The following is a 19,316-nucleotide window of genomic DNA, read 5'->3' as shown; positions in this document are numbered from 1 at the left end:
ATAATACATATTTATATTTAATATGATATATATTACAAACGTATATTTACATCAGATATAGTTGACTAGAAAATATTAAGCAAGAGAAAAGCATCCTTCAAAATACTTCTATTAAAAAAAGAAATCATACAGTCTGAGAAGAACAGTAACATTTATGGTCATAATCTGTATCTAACAATCTGAATATAATCTTTGATTAATATTTATTTTAGGGATTTATCATAAGTGAATGATGTAAGTAACTGAAAATACATTTTTAAAAAAGTTTAGAAATAATGGAAAAGTCTTAAAAAGAAGATTAGAAGACTCAGCCCTGTATAAACGTAAATATCTGGTTTGAAATGTTAAATAACTACAACTTGAAATGAAAGAAGAGAGAATAATAATTAGATGTTTCTGATAGCCGATGAGAAATGGATTGCAAAAGTGTAAACCGTAGGTAAAAAGACTTAAATTCAGTGCACATTTTCCTATGTGCAAAGCTCAGTCCCAAAGCAAGCATTTTCCCCCAGGGTGGCTCCATCCATACACCTAATGTTTTCACCTGCCATTGTGCTTAATGTAACTGACACAATTTTCTGATACTCTGTTTACTGCTGGATGAAGTGACCATTTAAGTCTGTGTAAATCAAACAATTTGGACAAAGCTGGCAGTATTTGTAATGTCAGTATGAGCAGATGTTTCAAATTTGCCCTCATTTCCATATATATTCTGTTTGAATATGCCCTTGCCTATGTAAATGAAGGAGGCATTCGACTCCACTATTGCTTCAAATTCATTTCTATTCATGTAATTGGACTGAAGATTTTAAATGGTTATAATTTGCATGGTAGCATTTCAGGGGCTTTTGAGTTAAATTAAAGTAATTTTAGAACCTGCCTGCCTCCGAAGCTCCTTGTCTGTATGATTAAAGTTCACATACCTTGAAACAGCTCCAAAGGAGAAGAGATGATATTTGTTCATCCAAATTTCATGTATACTTTGAATGTAAAGGGTCAAATTGTAGCTCAAGAAGTATTTTAAATATGAGGGCTAAAATCAGGATGTCAAATAATCAAATCCCTCCTGGCAAGGCAATTCCATTTCATTCTATACCTGTGCACTTAACAATTTAACTTCAAATTAAGGGTGAGAATTGGTCCATTATTTCTGTTGTACATGGCATATTATGTAACATCAAGCTGAACTTGAGATATGAAGAAACTAAGTTAGGGCTTAAGTATGTGCTTTAATCCAGTGTAATTTCTTCCGTCTCCTTTAGAACCTCCTCATTTTGTGGTGAAACCCCGTGACCAAGTTGTCGCCCTGGGACGAACTGTGACTTTTCAGTGTGAAGCAACTGGAAACCCTCAGCCAGCTATTTTTTGGAGGAGAGAAGGGAGTCAGGTATAATCTTTCTCTCATGTTTTAATTAGCAAAGATAGGTGCCAGGTATATGAGGAGAAAATCCAATGTATTACGTAATTATACAGCTGTCACATTAGGACAATCGAGAAATCAGAGTGCCCTAGAAAATTTCAGAGTAGGAGAGACAGAGAGACAGAATTGCTTTAATTCTCTAAGGAATTTTCCCTTCCTAGTTTTGGTTCACAGGGTGATTTGTTGAGGTCATTGTTTTATCATATAAATATTACTTGTATTTATAATTAAGAAACCTCCTTTTTATTTTCTCAATTTTCTCATAATTCACTATCATTTTTATTATTCAGATATCTAGAATTATATATGAAGATATTTACATCTATTTTAAATGGATGATAATTATTCAGTGGGATTTCTCTGAAAGCATCAGGAGTCTGAAGTGCCTTCTGAATCTTTAAACTGTGTGAAATTCTCTTTAGCATAGATGTCATGTAAAAATAGTTCAGTATATTTTTTAACAACTTTTATAACTATAACTGTTTTAATATTAGCTATTGTTAACATTTTACTGCTTGCCTAATTTAGAACTTAAACTTTATATAGACAGTTAAGTATGAAAAAATGTGGTATACTTTTCAAAACTGTCAAATGTGATGACCATTTGCCATTAAATCTTATTATCTAAACATTTTGTAAGCCAGAATTTGTGACATATGCTAAATTTGAATATAGAAATCTATACTCACTGTATTAATTCAAACTGACTATAGAGCTTCACTTTAATAAAGAAAATATTTTAAGGTGTCGTATGTCTTGTTTTCTTCAATAGAGCAAAATATTTCCTTTTACTTATTTTTATACTTACAAGAAATAATTCTCATCAATTCTTCATACAGTTTTTATTGACCTCTTATTTTGTTTAAGTCAATGTTGGATTTTTTTTCATGGTCTTGCTTCTAATGTGGGTTTATACATAGTTAACAAGTAGTTCACTCACTGAATTCAATAATTGTTTTTATTTTATTTTTGGTACTGGGGATCGAACTCAGGTCCTTGACCCTGTGAGGCAGGTGGCAGAACCACTGAGTTAAATCCCCAGCCCCTGAATTCAATAATCTTTTGTAGGCAATGCCAGCCATCACGTTCATTTTTTTTATTTTGGTAGATACTTATTGACTTGATTATTATATATATATATATATATATATATATATATATATGATTATTTGAGTTATTGTATTTTGTGGATTCTAAAATATTCCATTTGCCCTCATGGACCTAAATTTGTAAGCAGTATGTTAAAAGACAAAAGAGAGCAAAATATTTTAATACAGTAGAAAAAATTGGAAATATAGAAGAAAATCTATGTATAAAGAATGGTATGCTCATCAGAAATTTTTCTTTATAAAGTAATATTTAGGTTATTTATGTTAAACTCTAAATTTTCAAAAAATTATTTTGGTTAGTTTAATGACATATATCATGTTTTTCCTAAAATTTTGTTATGGGACATATATCCATAATAATATTTAGTCCATTATAAATAAATAATATTTAGTCCATGTATGCTGAAAGGCACTTAAACTTTGAGAAAGAAGTAACTTTCTTTGATTAGGAATAAAAGTTCATATTCTTTACTTCATAAAATATGACATGATGCATTATTCTACATCAAATATGCGCTCCTAAGAAGAATGAACTTTTGAATCAATGCAGTGTATGAATTTTTTAAAAACATCTACAACATATATTCTTACTTTTTAAGGGGAATAAAAAGATAAATAACTATGAAGGTTTCTGAGTATTTATCATAGACAGCTAACAGAGATGTTTGTCAAATCCTAAATGGTGCCAAATAGTGTCCTGGAATTTATCAGAATGAATTTAAATTTAACTCTGTTTACATATTAAAGGTCTTCAGGTTTATAACATTAATAGTCATATATGCAAAGCAAGGCTTTCCTCACAATGTGCTTAAATACGTAATTTCAACTCTTAACTTTACCTGACATTTTATATCTAGGACTGTTTCAAAACTGATTATATAAAAACAAATAATTAACTCAAATTTGATAATTAACTCAAAATTTTACATGATCCCATTTAAAATTCTATTATGAAACTCCGTATATGCTTAATAATTTATATTTGTGTATGCCCACATAGCTATAGGTGAGTATGTGGTGAATGAATTTTGAGCTTATTTTTGTATATATAACAGTATGTGTGTTCATATTTATATATATATTAATAAATGTCTCTGTAGCTCTGCCAAAGTATTAGAACCTAGCAATTAATCTATTTTTATTCTTTCCTCCCCAATTCTGGGGTGTAGAATCTGCTTTTCTCGTACCAACCACCACAGTCATCCAGCCGGTTTTCTGTCTCCCAGACTGGTGACCTCACTATTACTAATGTCCAGCGATCAGATGTTGGTTATTATATCTGCCAGACTTTAAACGTTGCCGGAAGCATCATCACAAAAGCATACTTGGAAGTTACTGATGGTAAAGTAAAGCAGTTTGTTTCAATATGTTCAAATCTGTCTTAGGATCTAAAGAGAGTTTCAGTAAATGTATTTCTTTCCAACTTTACATGATTTCTTATGACTATTTCAGTGTGAAACCAGAGGGTGTTGATATTATAATAACAAGTCCAAAATTCTTGCTGTCATTTGAATGTCCTATGAATTCCTACTATCAAGTCCAATTCATAAAACTATTGTAATTATCCAAAGAAAATTTTATATTGAAAGTGGTACATAGGAATGTTTTTAGATTGTGGGAAAACAAGATGTTATTTTGTAAACTCAGAGTAAATTATACTCTCTCTGGTTTTCTAATGAAGTAGTAATGATGAATTTGTCATAAATGTAAAATCTAACAACTTGCCACACATGATAATGAACAAGTTTTTCTTAATAGTGTGATCTTATTCTGTTTGTCAGCTCCCCAACACATAATCAATTTATACTAAATATGTTATAAATACATAGTAATAAGGAAAAATTCCAAACTATAAGATAGAGTATTGACAATTTTAAAAAAAGATGCTTTAAATATATTTATGCATATAAACTTATAATTTATATGTTAGAAAACATCTATATATCATGTACATGATATAGCTATAGTATGTTTGTGTGTATACTCATTAAAGTATTATAGCTAAAAAATCCTTCCAAATTAAAAATAGACTGAAAGCCTAATAGTGATAAGTGAGGAGGTTATTGCTTTTACAGCTAAATTCATTGGAACATTGGAATTATTTTTTCACTTTCAATTTCAAACAGTAGATGAAAGAATACATAGAGAATGAAACATCTTTCAAAGAGGAAGATGGAATAGGAATAAAAGGTGAAAATCAGAAGCTTGCTCTATGCATTCAGATTGTTTTTAAGCTTTAGATGATCTAAATACTGAATATAATAACAGTTACTTCTGTATTAGAAACTGTGTTATCATCGTTGAGTCTCATCATGCCTCATATGGATATATATTCAATAATCTTTCAGATCAATCAAGTGTTCTTTATCACTGTTGCAAGCCACAGTCCTAATCACCTATCATCTGAAATTGCACCAACTTACTAGCTCCATCCTCTTTTCTTTTCCTGTTCCAAATTACACTTCCATATAGTTGCTGGAACATTTTTTTCTCTAGACCACTGTTTTCTTCTCAATTGTGTAAACTGAAGTATAACGTACCTATTATGACGAAGTGAATACACTATGATGAATTCATTCAGGAAATGACCACTCAGATCAAGACATGGAACATTTCTGGGACCACAGAAAACTTCCATTGACTTTTCTTGGTAATTAGCCTCTCTGTGGTAGAGATAATCATCTTTCTAACTTTCATCATTTTGGATTCTTGAAATTTACAGCTAAATTAAATCATATACTCCTCTTTTGTGTATAACATTTTTGATACAAAATAATACTAGTGAAATTTTCCCTGTATTTATCAGTAGTGCATTCTCTTTTTAGTGCTGTGTAGTATATAAATAAAACCAAATTTATTTATATGCTTCCTTATTGATGAGTAGTTTTCAGTTTAGGATTTTTATTATAAAGCTAAATATTCCAAGTCACATCTACTGATGGGCATGTGCTTTCAGTTATCTTGGTGTGCCTTTTGGTAGGCATGCATACTATTTTTTCGTCTTTTCTTTTTCTCATATATTCTAGAAAAAATTCTTTGTTAGATATATATGTTCTGTAAATACTTCTCACCAGTAATTCTATTAATATAATGTGAAACTTAAGTAGTTAATTTAATGAGGACTAATATATAATTTTTCCTTTTAGTGCTACATTCTGTGAATTTTTCTTGGACTTTTTGGTTTCTATGCATTTGAGATTCAAGTTTTTGATGCACGTAGGAATATTTGTGTGTGTGTGTGTGTGTGTGTGTGTGTGTGTGTGTGTAGTGTGAGTTGATGGTCACAATGTTTACCCTAAATGGAAACTAATGGTTCCAGAATCATTTATTGAAAAGCCATCCTTTTCACATCTAACTGAAGTAGCACTTTATCAAAAGTCAAATGAACATAGATGTGTGGACAATTGTGGTCGCTCTTTTCTTTCTACTGATCAGTATATGCCATTGCTTATGATGTTAATCATTTTAGCTTTTTAGTAAGTCTTTAAAAAAAACTGGTAGGGTTAGTCTTTAACTTTGTTTTCTGGTTTGCTGTTAGAGGTCCTCTACATTTCTCATTAATTTGAAAATCAAATTTACCCACATGTGCTCTAAACAAAAAAACTTAATTACATTTGAATTATTGGATAATTTGAGGAGAATTACCATTTTAACTATTTGAAGTTTTCAATTCAAGGAAATGTCACATATCATATATATATATATATATATTTTTTTTTTTTTCCATTTCTTTCAATGTTTTAGAGTTTGCAGCCTAGAGTTCTTGCACATATTTTAGTACAGGTATATCTAAGCTCTACTCTTTTCTGGGGGGGGGCGGCGTTTACTAGAGATCTAACTCAGGACCTTGTGCTTGTGAGGCAGGCAGCAGAACCACTGAGCTAAATCCCTGGCTAAGCTCTACTCTAATAAATATATATTTTATTCCAGTATAGTGAGTATGTTTGCAGATGGTAGGCATATGTATTTCTCTTGATCTTAATTTCTGAGGGAAAGCTTTGACTATTTCACCAGTAAGTGTAATATTAGCTAGTTTTGTATACCCTTGAATTTCACAAAATATGAGAGGACTTTTTTAAAATATGAATTTCATTATTCAACTGTGTAGCATTTGTGTTCTAACAATTCATGATCTGACCCCTGCATGTTCAGCTCTGAATACCATGTTACTCATATGTGTGACTATATTGTGTTAGCTGTGCTTTTCCTTTCTGTTAAGACTTCTGCCCATATTGTTTCTTCTGATTTAAAATTTCACTTCCTTCAAGAAGCATTCCTCAACTCCTCCAATATGGATTCTATTCCCCTACACCTACCATATAGAGAGAGATTGTGTCTATAGCTGCCTATCTTCTCTATTTATTTTCCCATCTTCTTTATTGGACCCTATTCCATGATATTGGGGTTTATAACTGTTTAGTCAAGTTAATTGTATACCCAGTGTCCACCTAAAGTCTAACATGTAGTGAATGCTCAATAGATAATTGAGTGATTGAAAGAAGCAGAGAAGGAAGAAACATGTAGCTTTTGGTTAAGTGAGACTTCAAAAGTAGGATTGGCTCAGTCAAAAGAGCAAATTGTTACCCTTGTGTACCATATGTATTATACATGTACTCGGTACAATAGTTTAGAATGACCTAACCTGTTTCTACAGTATGTGCATTGTAGCCATTAAATCATGATTGAGACCACAAAATACAGAGAGTAAAACATAGCATTGCACACATATTTATAGTTGCAGCTTTGTAAAGCAACTTGTATGTAGATATACATGAAAAAGGAAGAAAACATGTTAAAGTATTCTCAAGTATCACATATTCTCTTAATTTTAGTTGAAAGTAAAAATTTTTTCTGTGGCAACTAACATGACACTACCATGATTTACTTGTTTTTGTGACTAGATCACACATAGAACTTTAATATGTTTTTTTAAAACTACATATGTGAATTTGAGATTCATTCTGAGTAGCCAGTTCACTCTGAACACTAAATGTTTTATTTCACCTTCCAATTTCTGGGGTAATTTAAGTGGTTTTGTGTTTGCTATTTTGGTACTGTATTTTTAGCTTTGTTTTATTTTGGAGTCTCTTGATATTATTCAAACATCTTGCAAGTATGGACTCATTCTTTGTAGGTAAGACTTTAATTACTATGAGTGCTGACAATATCAACATTTATACATTACCAAGTCAGGTCAAAAGGATGGCTGGTAGGCAGACCATCTTCTCAATGCTATTTGACTTCAGCTTCTTGACCTTCTTTATTGTTTGCAAACAAGACAAAGGCACTGGCAGAATAATACATGAGGCACAGAAGTACCAGCTGTCTTTGAAATGTGGCTTCTCTGTAGGCTGTACTTTACCCCCAACAGCATTTGACTCAGGAACATACAAATGCACGCCATTTAATTGAAAATGTTTACTTTATTACTAGAGTGTAGGAAAAAATAAATTAGTGATTATTAAACAACAAATATTTAAAATCATTTATATTCTTCTCTCAAAAGATATATATATATATGTTTGTGTGTGTATGTGTGTGTGTGTGTGTGTGTGTGTGTGTGTGTATATATATATATATATATATATGAGAGGTATTTTTTATTTAGAAATTGTGGATTTGCCAGTTACTATTTAATTTGGTCAAGTCACTTGAATTTCCAAAGTTTCAATTCTTGATTTTAAAAATAGGATGATAATATCTTCCAGGCTACCTTAGGATTGCAAACTATGATGGTTTGAAAGTCCTTTGCAAATGGATGACATTTGTGTTATATAACTAATATTCACTGGTGTTAAATGTGAATTTTTCATACACGAACCCAAGTTAGTGGATGTATGTTGTGTTCTTTTTCAAAATATGTTTATATGTATTAATGTAGTGTACAGGATCATTGTTTTAGTCATGATAGACTATTATATTCTAATGCTATAGCTTATGTTTAGGGCCTTTTCAGTCTTTTATTTTATGTGGAGGAAAGACAGGTAATTTTTATAAACTCTGCCAGCAGAATCATACACCTGTAATTTGATGTTGCCACTACTACCACTGCTACTGCTGATGTATCTATGCTAGGCATAAGCTACAATTATTCAGAGCTTACTGCACTAGGATAAGGATTTATCATGGATGGATAATTTTAAATTTCACAACTCATTTTACTGATGAGAAAACTGAGGCAGAAAATAGTGAAAAAATATGTCAAAATCCCACCTGAAATATGTAGCAGAACTAAGATTTAAAACACAATTTTATATGTCCAGTGTAGTAGCTACTTACCACAGGTGGCCATTGAAATTTAATTTAATTTTTCAAAATTAAGTAAAATTGCACATCTGTTCCCCAATCCCCTTGGCAGCACTCAAGTGCTCGGTAGTGACTTGCAGCAATTGAGGACATTTGCACTTTATAAAACTGCATCTTTCTGACCCAAAGTTCATGTGCTTACTTGGTTTGGTAAACATTTCTGTTGCTTACAATTCTGCTTCACTGCCTGATACTGTATTTCAGTTCTCACAATTCCCAGGAGAACATATTAGACTCTGATTTGAAATTAGTCGTATAAATACTACATTTAAATTTGAGTCAAATGTGCTGCATTCTTTGGTGTAAGTTTAAATATTTAATTTGTTTCTTATTCTAATAAATGACAATACCAGGGTTTCATTTGCTTAACCTAAAAAAAAGAACTCATTTTAATGAATTCTTAAATCTTCCAGCTCTATTTACATATTAGTTTTGTTTTTTTTTTCAGAAAAGAACAAGAGATGATAGCAGAATACATGTGAATGTCTAGCCTTTTCCAGTTAACCAAGCACTTTCACATTTATTATTTTATTTAAGTCTTCATAACAATCCCCTGAGCTAGTTAGAACAAGTATCGTCCTCATTTTACAGGTTAAAAAAAGAAAATTGTGAGGCTTAAAGAATTTAAAGAACTTACCCAAAGATACATGGCAGATGATGGAGTTGATTTTTTTTCTGATTTATTTTTTGTTAACTGCCTGATGGAAACAATGCAAAAATAAAAGATAGTGAAAACAGCATCAATAAACTGGGTTAGGAAGAATGGAGAGATATTCATGGTGCTAAATAAGATGCATACATAAAAGACCTGTAAACATAGAAACTGAAGTGAATAAATCTTCACATATTGGATTGTTATCAACTATAAGAATAGTATCAAATGTAAACTACAACTTTATTTGACTTAATTATAACCAATTTAGAGAAGCATTCTCTTACTAATTTAATTAATGTCTGGAGGTGCATATTTATTCCTTCTTATAACCCAAAGAACACTAGTGGCTTTATAAAATCCCAATGAAATGAAATATTTTCATTCTTTTTACCATACATATTATGAACGACCTCTAATTTGATTTTAGCACATCTCAACAGATAATGTAGAAGCAATTCAAAAATTTTAAGCAAAGGGATTATTGGCTTACATTTTTCAACCATGTGGTAGCTTTCAACAGTCTTGCCAAGTTTCAAAATTCTGTCCTTTTATATGCTCCATAGTATTAGCAAATTTCACACCAGTAATGAAGGCATAGCAGAATACTGGGAGAATGGAATTGCAGTTCCTGATTTCACTCCATTGGTTTTATTTTTTTGAAAATATGGATGCACAAAACCAGTAATTATTGCATGATTAATGAGGAACAAATTGAGGTGTGACTCCAGCTTGTGAAAATCTTTGGTGCATAAAACTTTGAACATGACACTTGCAGATTTACAGATGATTGCATCCAAAATTTAGTTACTCTGGCAACCAGCTTCCTTTAATCAGGCAACTTCTTAGAGTCTTCTTTTGAAGAGTTATGCTTTTTTCTTTCCTTTTTTACTTTAACTGATACCCAGCATTTTTAAAGCTTAATAATTACAGGCAATTCCTGAAGCTTTTTAAAAATTAATTAAAAAAATATTGCTCCATAAAATGTGCCTAAGTCATGAAATAAGAATATGTTTCTAATGGATTTATTCTACTTTCCCTATACTTTTTCTTAGATTCTCTGTAAAATAATGACTTTATTTCAGAGAAAGTTTTCAGGTTTTAGATTTTATATCATAGGAAAAACTGTAATTACATATAATAAAATGTTTCTCATTGCTACTTTACATAATGCATTAAAACTATTATAAGGTAACAGAATGAATAGAAATGCATTTGCTATTCCTGTTAATTTCAATATGGATATATGGTATTTGTCTAGTCTGAATATCATTTTGAGTTATCTTTTTAAATCATTCTACTAACAATGTATTTGGGCAATTTCCTAGTTTCTTTGAATTCAGTATAGTTGGTTAATTTTCACCCGTGTATATTTTAATACCCCCAAAAAATCAAATAAAAAGATACAGGAGTTCAATCCAATTGGTGTGTAAATGAAAGTCCAAAGTCTCTTTTTGAATTCAAAATTGTTAAACATGCTGGCATGGGATCATCACTTTTTGTCAGATGCAAAAGAGTTCTGAAATGTCAGGTTGATTTTGGTTCACTCATTAAAATTTGTCTCCTGTATTTCCCAGGGAGAAATGTTTTTATGTGTACAGTATTCCATCCTGGCAACTGTATATCTGCTTCATCATCCACACTCCATTTGGTTCCTGCACTTTTAGATAGATCCCTTGACAATGAAGCCAGCTCAGTCAGTGGTTGGTCATTGGAGAAGAGTACATCATATCTCATTTTAATATTCTAAATCAATGCATCATGTAAATGCATTCTGAATAATGCATGTCTCCTACTTTAATTATTTGTTTAATTATCTTTGGTTTGTTTCAAAGCCTACAGCAACTGCTCTTGCTTGGATGATTAGAAAATTGCTTCCAGTTGCAGAAAACCATTTTCTGTTGTTTCTTCTGGCAGTGATGGCAGACCGGCCTCCCCCAGTCATTCGGCAAGGTCCTGTGAATCAGACTGTAGCAGTGGATGGTACATTAGTCCTCAGCTGTGTGGCCACAGGCAGTCCAGTGCCCACAATCTTGTGGAGAAAGGATGGAGTCCTTGTTTCAACCCAAGATTCTCGAATCAAACAGCTGGAGACTGGGGTGCTGCAGATCCGTTATGTTAAGGTAACTTGAAATAATACCCCAAGATCCCTGTTTCGTTTTGCTTTGTATTTGTCTCTAGCAACTAGTATTGAAATCTTTTAGGATTAATGTAATACTGAATAAAACTATTCCATGTTTATAATTTATTGCTTCAAATTTTTCAGACATTGTTCAGACACGCGTGTGTATCTGAAATAATTTTCTTCACTAGTTAGCCCATATCAAATAGTTTAAGGTTGGATGCAGGAAGAAAGCTTTCTAAGACCTACAGAACGAAACATAGGGGGATTTGTGGGGAGAAAATACCTTCCAAGTAATGATATGATGCAGCATTTTCCAAGACATATTCTAGTACAATTTTATGTGTAGTGCACTTGAACTGTTCTTCTACAGTATTTGGTTCCGCATTTTACAGTTATACCATACTGTATATGCAAACCAAAGCTCTGAAGCATTGTGCACAGTGAATATACATTTCAAATCAGAATGTTAAATGATGAAGAGCCACAGGTTGGTGAGGTTAGTGATTTCTCTTCCCCGGACATGACATTCCATACCTATTCTTTTGGGACTGTTTTGGGTTGCTTTGATTTTTCTTTTTAGGTCAAGATCAGACAAGCTCCTGAGACAGATGAAAGAATAGTCGTGACAGCAATAAATATAAATTTCAGTTGCTTGATTGTCTATTGTGGGTGGCTTTTTTTTTGGAGTTTTAGATCAGCATCACAGTTCATTCTGTGTGCTACAATAGTAATTATGTTGTACTTCTTTGTGACAATGATTGTGACTTTGTCAGTGCAATTGCCAGACAACATCCTTGCTTTATCATATGTTACGTGTGGAGTTATTGTTTAAGCAGAGGTGTATGGATTTAATGTGCTTCTAATGATTTTAAAGTTGAATATCCAGCCGGTGTTTGTTTTTTGGTATTCAGTTTTCAGGAGAGAAAAAATGTCTGTTCCATCAGGAGTTGGCTTTGTACGTCTTAAACTACCTTAAGTTTAAGTTTTAAAAACTGGGCAAAAAGAGGAGTTACTTTAAGGAAAAATCCTTTTATGCCTATTTCCTATCCTTTTTTCCAAAAAAATAACTATTTATCTCATTATCTGTGGAGATGCTTCTCATAAAATATTAATTAAGCCCTATTAAACAAAAGATTAATTAACCATAAAGATATGATTTAGCAAAAAAGATGAGCTCTTTCCATTTGAAGATACTTTAGTAATTGTTCCTGACACTGATAATATGTTAATGCCTTTAAATATCATATTTTATTACACAATTAGAATAATCATATAGAATCTTTTCTTTTCTCCCTTCATGCAATATTTTCCTCCTCTTTCAATTAAACATATTCAATTAAGAGGGACATTCTGGTTAGTGCATTTTAATGCTGTTATCCATATTCATGGACCATATACAAACCTGTAATTGCTTTTCCAGCCCAGTAAGCTCTTGATTGTTCCAAACATTTATTCTCCATCTGCCTTCGCAGCTGGGTGACACTGGTCGGTACACCTGTACTGCATCCACCCCGAGTGGTGAAGCCACATGGAGCGCCTACATTGAAGTTCAAGGTAAATTAATATTTTTTGGCCTTAAAATAAAGCTGAAAATGCAGTTGCTTTATTTACTAGTAAATTGGTGCAGTAAATGTCCTTGTGTCTGAGAAGATGTACGGCTATGTTACCTACATTTATATGCTTATCTTTATAATAATTTGTTATATTTATGTTTATTTACACATTTTTCTTTCATTCTCCTCTTTCTAGAATTTGGGGTTCCTGTTCAACCTCCAAGGCCCACTGACCCAAACTTAATCCCTAGTGCCCCCTCAAAACCTGAAGTTACAGATGTTAGCAGAAATACAGTGACTTTATCATGGCAGCCAAATTTGAATTCAGGAGCAACGCCTACATCATATATTATAGAGGCCTTCAGGTACAGTGCAAAGGATGTTTCTGGTTGTTCTTTTTTGTTTTTAACCATTAAATATGCATGTTCTAACTTGTGTTTCTGTCCTTAGCCATGCATCTGGTAGCAGCTGGCAGACTGTAGCGGAGAATGTGAAAACAGAAACGTTTGCCATTAAAGGACTCAAACCTAATGCAATTTACCTTTTCCTTGTGAGGGCAGCTAACGCATATGGAATTAGTGATCCAAGCCAAATATCAGACCCAGTGAAAACACAAGGTAAATATTGATTCATTTAGCCTTGTGACACCTACTTATCCTTAAATATTGTAATTGTATAGGCACACAGTTGTACTGTGTGCTAATACAGGATATTTACTATCTGTGGTCCACATAGCTTAATTAATTTTTAATACACAGACAAAATATCTAAAAAAACTTAAATATTTTCTGGACTAAGAATTTGAAGATAATGATAATACAGGGAACCATTTCTCTTAAAATCAAATTATACTAAGACAAAAATACTATGTGAACATGTGTGTGTTTTATTCAATTTCTAGGTTATAAAATATAGTTACACATGAATATAACATCTTAATCATATTGTAATCATAAATTTTATTTTTAGATTCAGTATTCATTATCTTTTTGGTGAATTTTCAGAATTACTATCCTAACCAAATAATACTTTCAAAATCACATAAATATAAGAGATCTTTAGAAGCTTGTTCTTAATCCATCTGTCCAGTCATCCTCCTCCAAACAGGGGAGAAATAATTTTTTATGTTGTTTGACTTTTCTTTCATGGACAATGATGTGGATCATCATATATGAAACTTATAAATGGAAAAGACCTATTTCTGGTCAAAGCTGGTTGAAGAAACAGAGACAAGAAAAAAGGGACATATGCAAGCCACTTCTAAAATATTTAAAATTTTATTTTAAATTTTATTCACTTTAACAACTGGAAATTTTATTCACTTTAATAACTTTTTGGGTATACTGTTTTTATCTTTTATAGAGATTATTTTTATCTTTCAATTAGCAGATTATTATATTCTATCCTCTCTCTTGCTCATGGTATTATTTTAATACTCTGAGTAAAATTTATTCTATATTGAAGAAAAGCAATATATTTCAATCACCCACTACCTTTTTTTAACCTAATGGCATTGTACTTAAATGTGTCTGTTTATATATTAGGAACTAAAAATAATTCTAGAGGTTAATGATTAGAAATATAAAATTTCTTGCTGAACATATACAGGAATTATGTTTCTACCTTGAGTTAACATTTCCAAAGGAAAAATTGTAAATTAGTTATAATGAGAGGAATAAGTCGTGTACAAGATGATTGGAAGACACTACTTTTTTCCTGGTTTGAGTGGGTTCTGCCAGCCATGTTACATATTTTGTCTTTTTAGTATATATGTATATATATATATATATATATATATATAGTCTATTAAGAAGGTCTGTTTGCTTCATAATTCACAGTGAAAGCAAGCCAAGTTGTGGAACATGCCCACGTCTGTCTCTTGCTGTGTGAATTCAACACACCCAGTGATTATATTTGCACTTATGAGTCACCTCATCAGGAGCTTTAATATATTTGGAGGCTGCCTTGAAGCAGATTGAGGTTTTTAACATTAGATATGCATTTGTAAAGAATGCAGAAATTATGACATTTGTAAAATGAATTTAAACAGCGTTCTCTATCCAATGGATTCTGACTGAAAGGTTTTGATTGACTACTACTTAATGCTCTTCTGTCTTTCACTCCTACAAACGATTTTGTGATACATACTCATTTTTAAATGAGGAGGTACTTAATATTTTATCTGAAAATAATTTTCTAAAAAGATTTTAACCAATTTCCCTTTGTACATACATAGCCAGTGGAAAAACTTAAGTGGCATATATCCATGCCAATCAGAAGATCAATCATGAGCAAAGAGGAGAGTACCATTTTGAAACCCAAGAAATGGTCATTTCAGCTCTTCAATTTTCTTGCTCTGGGGTCTTCAGCAAATTAGTCAGGGCTTTTGAGCTTCAGTCTTCCTGCCCATAAAATGGGGCCAAATAAACCCCTTTCTCAGGATGGACACAAATTAAATTAATTACTCAACACACTGGCATATAAGATCAGACTTCTTTTAAATTTTATGACATAGCAGGTTTGTGTTTCAGAATCTGGACTAAAAGTTAAAAATGTACAGCTATCATAAGACCAAGGAAAGACAGCTAGTTACCCAGATCATGAGAGCATCAGCATTAAATATAACTTGAGAGACTGGAATGATGACCCAGCACTAACAAGATTAAAATTAATAGAGCAATTAAAAAGTCTGGTACTTGAACTGAGGTTTAAAATATTAACTATAAAAGGACGGGCTGAGGAAATTAGGCTTAAGAGGATTGTTGTGTGTAGGGGGCCCTCTGGAATGGCACAAACTTAGTGTTTGAAGTCAATTAAAAAATCTGTTGGATCAACTGAGTGATGAAGTTGCCAAAAGAACAAATGTCGTCTTTGCTGGGATTAGTGGAATTATGTCTGAATCAAGTACTCTTCCCCTTTTTACTCGAAATTGGTGTGATCAAGAATAAAGTAATGTGCTTGTGGTGGCCACTATGCTTTCAACGGCTTTTAAGAGAGCGGTAAATGTGGCACCTCCTGAAAGCTGACAGTCACATCCTAGGAAAAGAAACTCAAGACTCTTGACACATAAAGCCCAGAAAATTAAAAATTTAGAGGAAATATGCCATCCTTTCCTTTTAGAAGATTGCCATATGGAAGATCCATGCTTTTCTAACCCCCATGCGGCAAGAAGGGGTCGAAAAGGAGAAGTGATGAAGGTCTGTTTCGTCATTTAAGTTTTGGACTGCTTTTAAGATGCTGCTTTACAGTATGAGGGTCCCTGTTGAGGGTCATGGCCCCAGCAGGAACCTGGGGAAGAACTTGAAAAACGTCCTGTGGGAGGGTACAGAATTTGTAACCCAAAGGGGAAAAAACAGAGGTCTAATGAGGAATTGCTTAAAATTCAGAATGGACCAGACGTAGTTTCTATAACCATTTTTTAAAATTTATTTATTTATTTATTTATTTATTTTTGGTACCGGAGATTGAACTCGGGTCCTCGCGCTTGCACAGCAGGCGGCGAAACCACTGAGCTAAATCCCCGGCTCTCTATAACCATTTTTATTTTATTTTTTAATTTTTTTATTTTTTTTGGTACCGGGGATCGAACTTGGGTCCTTGCATTTGTGCAGCAGGCAGCAAAACCACTGAGCCAAATCCCAGGCCCCTCTATAACCATTTTTAAAGAAAATGTGTACCTGCATGGAATGTAACAGAGTATCTACATAGTATACAAAAGGGAAAACCAGTTATTCCATACAGTGAGAGAGCCAGGAACCATCTCCTCAGGGATTGTTTATAGGGAATTCCAGTACTGGGGAAACAGTCATATGAATCACTAAGATTTCCTCCAGGTCTGATTCTGAATATTGAGAAAGATCTTTTACAGTATAATACAATGCATTTCTTTCAGGAATATGAGAAAACATGATGAAAGATCAATTCATAAGCTGCTCCAAAGTGTAATATTAGGCATCACTTTCCACTTTTCTTTTTGGTGGGAAATCTTTAAAAATACTATTATAAACTCCTGCTGTAAATTGGTGGAGGAATCTAGCACTTTTTCTGAAGGAATTGACTGACAGGCTTAATGAAGAAAAATGAAGGTTTGAGATACAAATCATAGTGCTTACCTTATAAAATGTTTATTTTGAAGATCCTTCCCCAAAAGCAGGTGGGTCCTATGCATGTTGTGCTGGATAAGAACTACGAGTCTACACAGATTGGCTTGACTTCTATAATCAGGAAAGCACTTTGAATGACTCCCCAAAGTACAGTTCTCTCAACAGCCCTCAGAGATTCCTGCTATTATATCACCATGTGGCATGTAGCGAAATGAGGAATAAATATTTCCAGTGTCATAAGGTTTTTGAGTTGCTGAGGTGGAATACCCACCTACCTGAGTATGTTTTATTCCAAGTACTTCACTCTGGCTCTAAAGGTCGGCGGTAGGTAAAGTTATAGGGGCAGGGGAGATGCGTGGGAAAGACAATGTTGCCTGAGCTGGAAGTGTGACAATCCAGTGAGTTTTAGATGCAGTCTGTGATAACTAGATCTAATCAGATTTATTTCATTGATCTTAATGATGGCTTGCATATCGCTTAGTGCTGGCTTGGCCACTCACTTGCCATCTTCCTTATTTTGGAATATACCAAGGTGCCTCTGAGAAGACGTAAAGTGCCTTGACTTGTTTCTGAGCTTGCTTTTCACTCACCATGGCCCTGTACTTTTCATTGCCCATCCACTCTGTTGCAATTTTTGTTTTTGTTTTTTTTTTTTCCTTGTTGCATAGGTCCTATCACAACAGAAAGTTTTAGGGAACTCAGCTTGCAATAGCGTTCTCATTCTCAGCGAGAAAACGATCATTGCATGATAGGAAGAACCCTTAGAAGTGTCAATTTGCCATTGTTATCTCTGTCTTCTGTGCCTTTTGGCTCTGTGCATGCCTTCTACTTGTTCTCCCTCTCATCTCTGGGTGCCGCTATTCTTCTGATCCCAATAACAAGGTGAAGTTGTTCTTTATTCTGTATCAAGTTGGCTTTACAGTCCCAATGCTTCTTCTTTTCTGAGAAGTGCTACGAAGGAAAGGACTATTTCACTGTGCTTTGATCCGATCTGCCAAAGTTGTTTAAGACCTGACCCACTCTTCTTGAATGTTGCAGATATTCCACCAACGAGCCAGGGGGTGGACCACAAGCAGGTCCAGAGAGAACTGGGGAATGTTGTCCTGCATCTGCACAACCCTACCATCCTTTCCTCCTCTTCAATTGAAGTTCACTGGACAGTGAGTTGTTACAATATTTGATTTCATTTTTAAGAAGCAGGTGACTTTTGTGATATGATTATATACACATGTAACCTACCTGTTGCTCATTTCTCTACAAATAACTTTATCATGTAACCACTGTTTATCATGGTAGCTATGGTCTGGTTTTAAAGGAGAAAGTAAGTTTTATCTTTTTGCATATTTTTCTAATAGACTTTACTAGTCACAGGGGAAAGAAATACAAAGTATTAACTAGAATATAAAAGTTATGATAGGCTCATTATCACACAGGTATTTTTTAAGGTAGAAATATTTCCAGGCAGTAAGTAGGCTTTCCAAGTGAAAAAGTAATAAAATACATCCCCTTGACCCTCAGATGGATTTAAATGATGTGTCTTTAGTATGTAAATTAGTATTAACTTGCAAAAGATAGTGGTTTTTTAGTATTCCACTTATATAAACTAGCAATACACAGAGTAGAGCCTGGTAGAATTTTTTTCTGCATTGTGTTACATTTAGTTTTCATTATTTTCTAATGAAGCACAAAAAGGTATGAAAGATTGCATTTTTATTTGTTGTTTTCGTAGGTGGACCAGCAGTCTCAGTATATCCAAGGGTATAAAATCCTCTATCGGCCTTCTGGACCCAACCACGGGGAGTCGGAATGGTTAGTTTTCGAAGTGAGAGCCCCAAGCAAAAACAGTGTGGTCATCCCGGATCTCAGGAAGGGCGTCAACTATGAAATCAAGGCACGCCCTTTCTTTAATGAATTTCAAGGAGCAGACAGTGAAATCAAGTTCGCCAAGACCTTAGAAGAAGGCAAGTGTGAAGCAGTGTGTGATTTCTATTCATTGCCATATATTTCTTGGGCTTTTATTAACTTAATTAAAATTGTTAAAATGTTAA

General features: G+C 33.1%; 1 protein-coding gene across 8 annotated transcripts in view; it reads left to right on the top strand.

Annotated features, from left to right (window-relative positions):
- Positions 1-19,316, top strand: part of Robo1 (roundabout guidance receptor 1) — a 1,092,891-nt gene that overhangs the window by 1,009,340 nt on the left and 64,235 nt on the right. For all 8 annotated transcript variants that reach the window (XM_004870578.3, XM_087213903.1, XM_087213881.1 and 5 more), the window contains 8 exons: positions 1,263-1,387; positions 3,699-3,870; positions 11,405-11,610; positions 13,085-13,166; positions 13,362-13,530; positions 13,616-13,782; positions 18,307-18,428; positions 18,998-19,229. In XM_004870578.3, the coding sequence (XP_004870635.1) occupies positions 1,263-1,387; positions 3,699-3,870; positions 11,405-11,610; positions 13,085-13,166; positions 13,362-13,530; positions 13,616-13,782; positions 18,307-18,428; positions 18,998-19,229 (1,275 nt within the window). The remainder of the gene's footprint in view (positions 1-1,262; positions 1,388-3,698; positions 3,871-11,404; positions 11,611-13,084; positions 13,167-13,361; positions 13,531-13,615; positions 13,783-18,306; positions 18,429-18,997; positions 19,230-19,316) is intronic.

Source organism: Heterocephalus glaber, unplaced genomic scaffold (assembly GCF_053883595.1).
Source record: "Heterocephalus glaber isolate CG9 unplaced genomic scaffold, H.glaber_assembly_v1.0 deba00000122, whole genome shotgun sequence".
NCBI classification, from domain to species: domain Eukaryota; kingdom Metazoa; phylum Chordata; class Mammalia; order Rodentia; family Bathyergidae; genus Heterocephalus; species Heterocephalus glaber.
The sequence above is the reverse complement of the archived record's forward strand: the minus strand, read 5'-3'. Positions and strand labels throughout refer to the sequence as shown.